This window comes from Botryllus schlosseri, chromosome 10 (assembly GCF_051294905.1).
Source record: "Botryllus schlosseri isolate E-star chromosome 10, Bs_hap1, whole genome shotgun sequence".
Classification (NCBI taxonomy): Eukaryota; Metazoa; Chordata; class Ascidiacea; order Stolidobranchia; family Styelidae; genus Botryllus; species Botryllus schlosseri.
In genome coordinates this window covers 28,216,630-28,227,120 of record NC_137245.1, presented here as the reverse complement: position 1 = coordinate 28,227,120, position 10,491 = coordinate 28,216,630, and the positions used below count along the sequence as shown (strand labels likewise).

General features: G+C 39.7%; 1 protein-coding gene across 1 annotated transcript; it reads left to right on the top strand.

Moving 5' to 3' along the window:
* The first annotated feature begins 1,579 nt into the window (after positions 1-1,579).
* Positions 1,580-10,247, top strand: LOC145447669 (ribosomal protein S6 kinase beta-1-like). Its single transcript, XM_080325924.1, has 8 exons — positions 1,580-1,922; positions 2,167-2,468; positions 4,138-4,273; positions 4,883-5,024; positions 6,206-6,432; positions 6,888-7,013; positions 7,362-7,462; positions 8,284-10,247. Exons 1-8 carry the CDS (start codon positions 1,734-1,736, stop codon positions 8,513-8,515), a joined length of 1,455 nt encoding a protein of 484 aa, XP_080182050.1. The 5' UTR covers positions 1,580-1,733; the 3' UTR covers positions 8,516-10,247.
* Positions 10,248-10,491: the final 244 nt, after the last annotated feature.

Here is a 10,491-nt window from a genome sequence, read left to right as displayed (position 1 = left end):
CAAACAATCGAATTGACAAAAGGATGATGATTGAATACAGTTGAAAACCACTAAAACAGTAACTCTATAGACGATATAAGTTTGCATATTTCTATGCTCCCTTTGTTTTAGTCGTAATCTGGTTTTAGCTCTGGGTATGCATTGTGAGGAATACTAGAGACTCAACTGTAAATGTGGAAGTTAGAATTTGGTCCATCAGGATTAAAGCGCGATTCGGGTTTCTGTGGAGGGCGGGCACCTTTTGAAGCAAACAAGATGCAGCAGTGTGACATCAAAGATTTGAATGATATTTTGTGAATATTCTATCATCCATGTAACTTGCGTATAACGGCTTCACATTGGCGTTTTCGCTTCTGTGAAGAATTACTCTTTGGTCCATTTTTTCCGAAACTTCTGACCTCCGTGTGCACCTTTTGCCTTCGGTAATTGGATGTCAATGCCTGCGACTTGGTTCCTAATGGTGACTAGTGAAACCGTAACACCACTGTGGGGTGGTTATTAGGGATGGTGTGAACCTCTGAAAGGTTCAGGTTCGTGTGAACGCGAACCTTTTTGAAAGGTTCTGTGTGAACACAAACGTGAACCTCGTGACGTCACGTGACATCATATTGCTAATTCCAACCCAATCTTCCAATGAAGTGATAGCCTATATTAATGTACAGTGTGTACACGATACCTAGCGATGACACGGTCCACATAATGCCACAATGCTGAAGTACATATCCGCATTTTAAACGTCACTAAATGTATCAACCGCGGTAATCAAAGGATAAAATAATTGCATAAAATCAATACATTCCGTCACTTTGCCAACAATTTCGACGAGGACTTACCAATGAATATAAGCTTACGCCTTAACGGTCTTAGCCAGACCGGACAATGTGTTCGGAGACTGAGTATTGCTACATTGATATTGAGCAGAGTGTACAACGGGTTTCTATACTCGCTACCGATGCCACAAACAACACCAAGTTATGCAGCAGTAGCAAGCACCTTAATCGCACGGATTTGGTTTTAATGATACAGTAAAGATATGAAGTCAAGATTGTCCCCCTACGCCCGTTCGATTTTTTACATCAGAAGACGATATCAATGTCATTGATTGGTTGAAAAAGCATCATTCGCTGACTACGTATATATCGCTCGTGATGTTGTGTGATTGCGGGTTAAGCTTACAGCAGAGAGTCACTAAATATTCACAAACGGAAAGCTGGTTATTCCGAGAAAATTTTTGCAACAAAGCAAGTAAAACTTTTAAGGTTGTCGAGGAGCATGGTGCATGCTCGTTTAGCGTTGTTTTTTTATGCTGCCAGCACCATGCATGATGTGGCCCGCAGTTGAAATGCAATAAATTTGAGTCAAAGATCTTATAATGGAGTTAAAATTCAATTTACAAAAAGGTTCACAGTGCAGAACCTACCAAGGTTCTGTTGTGAACGCGAACCTCTAAATTTCCGAGGTTCACACACAGAACGCGAACGTGAACCTCAAGTTCACACCATCCCTAGTTGTTATACTAATATACTATGGCCTATGAACATACACATACTCGACATTGCTGTCTTCAGGTAATAATTGATATAAGTATTTCTTTCTAAAATCTAAGTATTTGTTAGACATGTTCTTTCTTTCTAATAAGAGTCAATTTATAATCAAGTTTTGAGTTTATTTCTTAACATTTCAACAGTTTTGTGGATGCCAAATCAAATTATTTGAACAATACGAAACATATTATGGCGGGCGTTTTCGAACTAGACCTGGACTGTGGCCCATCCAATCCCATGGAAGAAATTTACGAATGTGGCGAAGTCCCAAATATTCCAATGGAAGAATCGCCTGAAATCGAAAAAATTGAGATTCAAGACGCTTTGGTCAATCGCGGGAAGGAAAAAATTGGGCCGCACTGTTTTCAACTCTTGAAGGTAACTTTATATATTGTGCCAGTAAAACTTATAGACAAACAAGTAAAAATTTTCAAATTCCAATTGCTGCGCTTCTATGGGTTGGAATTTGCCAAATTTGGTGTGCATTTTTTTACTCAGCCTAATAATTTTGATAAATAGTGTAGAATTTTAAGAAACAAGTTATTTTTGAATAACCCTTTATAGCCTACTGTTTCCTGGTATACTCGAGTTCTGTATCACTAATGTCTTCCAACTTTTGAAGGTATTGGGAAAAGGAGGTTACGGCAAAGTGTTTCAAGTCCGAAAAACCACTTTACCCGAAAAAGACCGAATTTTCGCGATGAAAGTATTAAAAAAGGCGACGATCGTAAGAAACCAAAAAGACACGGCGCACACAAAAGCGGAACGTAACATTCTGGAAGACGTAAAGCACCCATTTATAGTGGATCTAATCTATGCATTTCAAACGGGCGGAAAACTTTATCTTATTTTGGAATATTTGAGCGGAGGGGAGTTATTCATGCACCTGGAACGAGAAGGAATATTCATGGAAGACATGGCTTGGTAAAAAAAAGTCGGCTTTAGTGTGCTTTTTATCCACAAAAACGTGTTCAGTGTTACTCATGAACAAGTTAAGATTTATGGTGTTTCACATGATCATCAACTGCGTATTTTCCACGAAATCTATACTCTCATAGGCCGACTTGGACAACTAGATGATTCTAGTTCGCTAATTAGACTAATTGAAGCAAAATCTACTTCTAGTCTAATTTATAAAATGTTTCTTTGCTCTAATTCAGTGGTTCCCAACCTTTTTCGACTCATCGCCCCCTTTTCAAGCTCAACGCCGATCATCGCCCCCCGATTTTGCGAACCGAAAAATCGGTATACAATCTGCAATCATCGGCGAGTTGACTAAAAAAAAAGGTCAAGTTTTCGGCTCCTTTTGCAACTAAATTTCCGTGGGTTGACTAAAAAAAGGGCATTTCTCCGACTTGACTCCAATGTAGCTGTTTTAACGCATCATCGCCCCCCTATTGCCCCATTCGCTATTTTCGCACCTTGCCGCCCCCTTTGTCCATTTTCGCCCCCTAGGCTGCCAAATCGCCCACGTTGGGAACCACTGCTCTAATTCAAATTTGTGAAATGTCCCAAGTTTGATTGGAGTCTCATTTCTGGCTTGCCTGTAAATGCTTCAGGAGAACTGTATTGTGCAAAATGAACCAAGCTTGCTGTGCAGACATTGGCCATTCTTGTGCTTGGGTTTTTTATGAATTCAGTAATTCTAATTGTAATCAAATTAGGAAAAATACTGTGTTCTGTCTAGCTATAATTCTACTCCAATTTGGAAAAAAAAACTTGAAATGAAATACTGGCCATTTGAGGTAGACAAGATGCTGGCAAATTTTCCGCAGCATGAAATTGGAAGTGAGAGAACTACAATTTGTGACTGATAGACTTGAACTATTCAGCTTTTACGTCTAGATTACAGACAGAAGTGGCCAAGTAGGCAACCTTGGTACTCAAGTAGGAGTAGAAGTAAATTTATTGGCAAGTACAAGTCGCGATTATTAGTAGAGAAGTCAGGACCGGCATTCTAGGCCTAGTTTTGCATAAAAAATACTGAAAATATAGTACGGCAGAAGTAGTCTGAAATAGAAAAAAAATTGATAAAGAATTTTTAAACTTTTATATTGAACCCGTGAAATTGTTGTGTTGTCTACAAAAACAAAACGATGCAAAAAAATTCAACATGATTCCAACCCGTAGAAGCTGAGCGATTTGAGATTTTCATTCATAATTCTGGGATTATCCAACGTCAATGATATTTTTACAAATCCAAAATTTACAACTGCAATCACTTCGCTCTGACCGGTTGAATGTGAGCAAAAATTGTTCAGCATCATTCTTTTAGACAGCTTGTCAATTTGGTGGGGATGACAGTAAAATTTGGCTATTTGCTCAGTAGAAAATTGAAATCGATGCAAATTTGCCATAATCAGTGGATCCCCGGAGACCAGACTAAAAAATTATCTTTGAACAACTCCAATGTGTATATATCGAGTTCTATGGAGAACACAGTTGATGATCATGTGAAACACCATAAATTTGAAATGTCCATGTCGATTCTTGATGTTCATTTCATTGTGGATAGAAAAAGTGCATTGCACCCAAAAATACTCATCTTTCTGCCGGTGGTGTCACAGTTCTGTCATGAAATTTCCGTTTTCAGTTTCTATCTCGCGGAAATTACGCTAGCCCTGGGGCATCTTCATAAGGAAGGGATAGTTTATCGAGACTTGAAACCCGAAAATATTCTCCTCGATTACACGGGTCACATCAAGTTGACTGATTTTGGACTTTGCAAGGTGAGGGCTGTGATATAAATTATACCGATATTGCTCCTCATTTACAAACTGCTGTATTTTCAAAATGGCCAACTAGAACTACCGTAATTTTCCATGAATAATAGGCAAAATGTTACCATTTTTTGCCCTAAAATAGGGGGTTGCGTATTATACATGGGTACAGCAAGCCTTGAAAATATTAACCTGGTGAAAATATAATTTTCGGCAGTCTAGCCTGAATGTGCGTCAAATCAGAAAGAACCTCAAATTTAAACGAGTGTGAAATAATCAAGCGCTCTATTTACAGATAGTGCCAGTTATTCCCAGTAAAAAGTTAGTTGCATCAAAAATTGAAAAAAAAAGTTGCAGGAAGAAAAATTGCAATATAAGATTCTTTCAAACAGTTTAAAACACCATACTACATAACTTCTTTGTATTTAGGAAGCTGCCGGAAGTTGTTAAAATAAGTAGCAGAAACTTTCCCTAGTGATAACGCACTAACTAAATATTTGTGTTCATCAACGATTGGGAATAACTATGGAGATTCACAGCCTCGGTAGTAAGCATTGGTTTACATTTATTTAATGACGAAGTGTGAAAGTTGCCTAAAGGATTCTGTTTCATTTTCAGGAATCGATCCTTGAAGGGAATGTAACGCACACGTTCTGCGGCACGATAGAATATATGGCTCCAGAAGTACTACTGCGGTCCGGTCACAATCAAGCTGTTGATTGGTGGAGTCTCGGCGCTCTCATGTTTGATATGCTTACAGGTTTGTGTGCATTATACCGGCCAATTGACGCCTGGGATTTAGAATTAGATCTGGACAAAATGGAGTGCTTGAGTTGGAGTTCTCTCCTAATTATCATTTTCATCGAGAGAGATGCAGAACTTCAGTTTTCAACTGACCCGAATTTCAACTCGAATTTTTCATTGTTATGGAGATTGGTATTGGGACGCAACAATGCTGTCTGGCGAAACGAGAGAGTAGCTCAAGAGAAAAAGAGCCAGACAGCATTGTTCAGCATTGTTGCGTCCCAATGGCAATCTCCATAACAATGAAAAATTCGAGGCTGATTGTGGGAGTTCCAGGGCCAGGAGCGGAATAAAATTTATATTTTCGTAATCAGTGCAGACTGCAGAGTCAGCTTTCGATTGATACCCGTTTTACCAAATTTAATGCTCGGCAAGCCGGTCAAAATTGACCGTCAAATTGCCTGTAGCCAAATGTAAATTGTGACGTGATACAATTTCACGGAGGCGTGAGATTTGCCTGTGTCGACACCATATAGGACACTATGGTTATACCTTATACCCTAATAATTTAGGCTGACGCTCGTCAGGGGTAATCGTTATCAGCTAGAATTCAAAATAACTTGGAACATTGATATACAAAACGATACATGATGATGATACGTTAGTGATCAATGCAATTTTTGATATGCAACACTCAATTCTCTATTAGTTACTGACGATTACCCCTGGCGAGTGTCAGTCGTAAATATTCGCATTCATTTCAATAGGAATATATTATTCAACTGTATTGGCCTAAAAGCCTATCGAAGTTTTGAACCTCCAAGAATGATTTCGAATGCTGCCATCCCTATTCAAACTATGGAACTTGCAGCGTTTCGTTTATTGACGAAATTTCAATCTCTCACACTGAGTCATCAAAGCATTGATTTATTGACCTTTGGGATTGAACGGAAATGGAATACACATTGTACTAGTAGCTCATCGAAGCAGAAATGCTGACTCATTTTTACTTGGAATTCGGTTTCTTAGCAATGAGTTCAGCAAACAGTTGACTTTGCATAACACTCTGTTGGGTAATACTTTGTTTATTATTGCATTGTTGAGTCAAAGTGCACAGGTTCGTAAACTATCCTATAATCAACGTCTTTGTACAAGCAATATTCAAGTTCAGCACCCTAAACATAGTTTTTTCTACAGGGGCGCCACCGTTTACAGCCGAAAACCGCAAGAAAACTATCGACAAAGTACTACATGGAAAACTGACTCTTCCGAGATACTTAACGCCAGAGGCGCGGGACCTGTTGAAAAAACTTCTTAAGCGACACACGACCAGCAGATTGGGGGCCGGGCCGTCTGACGCAGTGGCGGTTCAGAGTCACCCCTTCTTTCGTCATATCAACTGGACGGATTTATTTAACAAAAGGGTACGCGTCAGATTTCTGGATCGAACCCAAACAAGTAGATCTGTGCAGATGACTGCGTTTTCAAAACTTGCAACTAGAAATAAAATTACTCACTCTTCAAGAAACTCTACTGGAAATAAAACTAGAACTACGCACAGAACTAGTCTCACTTTTCAAAACTCGCAACTACTACAACTAGAACTACTCACTGTTCAAAGCTTGCAACTAGGACTTGAACTAAACACTCTGAATCGAACTTTCCAAAACTCAGGAAAACCAAATATTAGATTATAATTAAAATGCGAGCATAAAAGCATTTCACTAATTAAATTAGATTTAGATGACCGGCATTTCACTCGCAATTGAGCAGTATATTGGAATTGAAATAAACCCGAAAATTTTTGGCAGCCACTTGTCAGGGGTCATCGTCAGCATCTAGTAGAGACTATCATTGATTTTCAACTTAAATTTCACAGGTAGAGCCCCCGTTCACCCCGCCTATCAAAAACGAGGAAGACGTCAGCCAGTTTGACGTGAAATTTACCAAGCAGCCCCCGGTGGACAGCCCCGATAATTGTCCGTTATCAGAAAGCGCAAACCAGGTGAGTATTTACGTTGCTCTGTATTTTGATAGCTTCCGGTTCTACTGGACAGTTTTTTGGTCAAAACGAGGCTTAGAATACTTGGATAGTTGAGACTAGGCTTAAAATACTAGAAAACCAGACTTGAAATACTTTTTACTTGAATATCGCATCTACTTGCACTTGATCAGATATTAACGACATTGAATCTACTAGCCTAACAGTTTTAACTAAAACCAAGCCAACAACACTCAATTGTCTACTTGTAAATCAAGCAGAAATACACTGACATTACTTGTGCTGGAGGCGCGTACTACCTCTGATCAGGGCCATAGCAGACATAAATCAATGTCTGTCTGTCTGTCGCAGGTGTTCCACGGCTTCACGTATGTCGCGCCATCCGTGCTAGCAAGTTTACATGAAGGCAGCGAGGACCCGACGTCTAGGGTCCGATCGCCGAGGAAATTCAAGTGAGATTGATTTTTTTGCTTGCCTCCGGACTAGCGACGTGATTGGAGCCGGGCAAGGTTGAGTGCCTGAGCAGACTCGAACAACTGGAAAATTTTCAGCTTTGCAAATTAGATTAGCATTTAAAATTGTAGCTACATGCAGGTGCGTAGCCAGCCGAAAAATGAGGGGGGTTTTGATTTTTTTCGAATTTACTAGTATAGCATCAATACATTAGGGTTAAGTACATGTGTTGACCCTAATGAATTGATATCTTGGGAAACTTGGGGCACCGGGCTCATCGAACGCCGTGAAATCTTAATTAGGGTTGGACCGTAGTGTCCCAATATGGCGTGGACACAAGCAAATCGCAAGGCTCAGTGAAATTGGTCTACGTCACACTTTCCATTCCGGCTAATGGCAATTTGATGGTAATTTTTGACCGACTTGCCGAGCATTGAATTTGATAAAACGGGTATCAATCGAAATCTACCGCGGTACTGAATGCGAAAATATAAATTTTGTTCTGCTCGTGGCCCTGCAACCCCCAAAATCAGCCTCGAATGTTGCATTGTAACGGAGTTTGGTGTTTTGACGCTTGTTCGAGTCATGCACAATGCACTCGAGTCATTTTCTCAAACTACCGAAATGACTCAAGTCGAGTCAAACGGTGTTTTGACTCATTTCTGTAGTTTGAGAAGATGGCTTGAGTCAAGTCGAGTCGTCAGAAAATCGTGACTCGAGTTGAGTCGTAACAACCCTGAGTCCTATTGTCAAATCATTTTTGCAGAGCAAGTCATACTGCAGACAAACCTCAAAACTAACCCTGCACTGTATTTTTCAGCGCCATGGCTCCGTGGCATTCGCAGACAATCGCGGGGGAATCATTTCCGATGGAAACGGACGAAATGGAATACGACACCAGTGTCCCGGTGGTTCTGACCACGGCGTCGACAACAGCCAGTAAAACGGCGCCCTTCGACTCGTCCCACGCGGCCAAGTCGACGAAAAATTTACAGCAAAACGGAAAGTCGACCCCGATACCCGTTCGCGTTCAGGTCCCAAAATACAAGTGAACCTCGCCGATAATAATTACCTGTCTTTTATTATTAAACTTCTAGGTAGTGATGGTTTGCTCGCTTTTATTGAGCACCGCTGGAGTGGTTTATGGCGCGAAATGTCTTGGCTTTTTGACACAAAATGTTCCATGCTTGACTGTAGTCACTGGGGCTGGACACTTCGATTGGTGGTATCGCAGCATATAAAAAGATGCGCACTAGGGCTGTTCAAATGTAAACTTTTTTCTCAGATTTGACTGGCTACTCGATAAAATTGTTAGATTGGCGAAAACAATGTTGCACACCCACTTTGGCTCAATTCCAACCAGTAAAAGATTTTTTTACAGTTGAAAGTTCGGAATTTATCATTAACCAAAAAAATTCAAATATCTCTGTCAACCCATAAATGGTTAGGCTGTCAGTACAGATGATGCATACCAAATTTGGCTCAATTCCAACCACTAGAAGCGAAGTTATTGCGGTAGAAAAATTTCCAATTCCATGATTTTATAATCAATAATTTAAGAGTTAGTCACCGTAAATACTATTTTATTGAAATCCAAATTTTTCTACTGCAATAACTTCGCTTCTAGTGGTTGGAATTGAGCCAAAGCTGGTGTGCGGTGTTGTTTTCACCAACCTAACAATTTTATCAAGTAGCCAGTAAAATCTGAAGAAAGTTTTTTTTTAACAGAAAATCACATTTTTGTGAAGTTGTGTGATCAACCAACAGCATTGTCGCTAAGTGCAATGGAAAAGGTTAGGTCAAAATAATTGAAATTATCCTTGATGTAATGTAAACTGGCCTTGTATTCTTTGCGGTCGCATAAAAGTTGAGTACTTGAACTTTTCGCATCATTCGTAATATGATAATGAGCCTCGAAGCTTTAATACTCGATTCACTGACATTCTCGATTACGCCACGCCCTACACAATGTCCGATTCTTGACTATGGTCGCAAGGCAGTCTCGGTACTGAAATATTCCCCGAATGCATCCATGTTTGGAACATTGTCGTTGAATATCGTGTCGCTATTTATTTCTTATTATTTATTATCTATACACCTCTTCAGACAGGTACCTCGGGTCGCCGTTGCCGGCGTTTGTGCCAAATGTTATTATTCATTTGATCATGGTCGAGGCATTGTGATTATGGAATAGAGTACAGGACATCTTGGTCGAATTGCTTTGTATTATCATTCTTGTACCATCGACAATTGAATCAGACTTCGGCAACTAGAAAATTTTGAATTCGTAAATTGGATTAGAATTGTAATCACAGCAACAGCTACAAAGTTTTTTCCAAATTAAATTGCAATTATAGTCACATGTTTTTTTTTTCAAATTAGATTAGAATTAGAATACCTGAATTCGCTCAAACTTGGACATTGAATGAAGTTCCCGTGATATCAAATCATACTTCAATCTAATGCCCATAAGAATAGCGACAAGCCTGGCTGGTTTCGCACTATACAGTTCTGTATAGTTCCGGTCCAAATTAGATTGGAATTCAAATGAGATTAGATATCGCAAATTAGATGATTATCTAGTTGTCCAAGTGCGAGTTGAATGTACGATTTCACATCAAAACCTACAACGTTATTGCAAGAGGGTTTTCGGAAGCGTGCTTAACGTGTTTCGAGATGTTTCATGGGCTTGAACACTTTCGAACATCGGTTTTGCATGAAATGATGTTCTGCTTTTTCTTTGGTCGTCTGCTCGCTCTTTATGGAATAAATAGAAGCAATGTGCATGTGTCGTGCGTTCCAGTGGATATGTTAAGACACCAGAGGCAGTCTCAGGGGTTCTCTTGAGGTTAGTACATGGTCAACTCATGCATATGATTTGAGATGGTACGCTCAGCTTGGCAATTTTGACAAAATATATAAATTAGGTGTTTTCGCACACAATGTTAGAATTGTACTCTTCATCTTCAATTCCAGTTGGAACTGTCTGTCCTTACGAAGAAGTTTTGCCTGATAAAACTTTTTCGAC

Coding starts and splice junctions, on each gene's coding strand:
- LOC145447669 (XM_080325924.1), top strand. CDS start 1,734: ATGGCGGGCGTTTTCGAACTAGACCTGGACTGTGGCCCATCCAATCCC. Junction 1,923..2,166: donor ACTGTTTTCAACTCTTGAAG/GTAACTTTATAT, acceptor CAACTTTTGAAG/GTATTGGGAAAAGGAGGTTA. Junction 2,469..4,137: donor TTCATGGAAGACATGGCTTG/GTAAAAAAAAGT, acceptor TTCCGTTTTCAG/TTTCTATCTCGCGGAAATTA.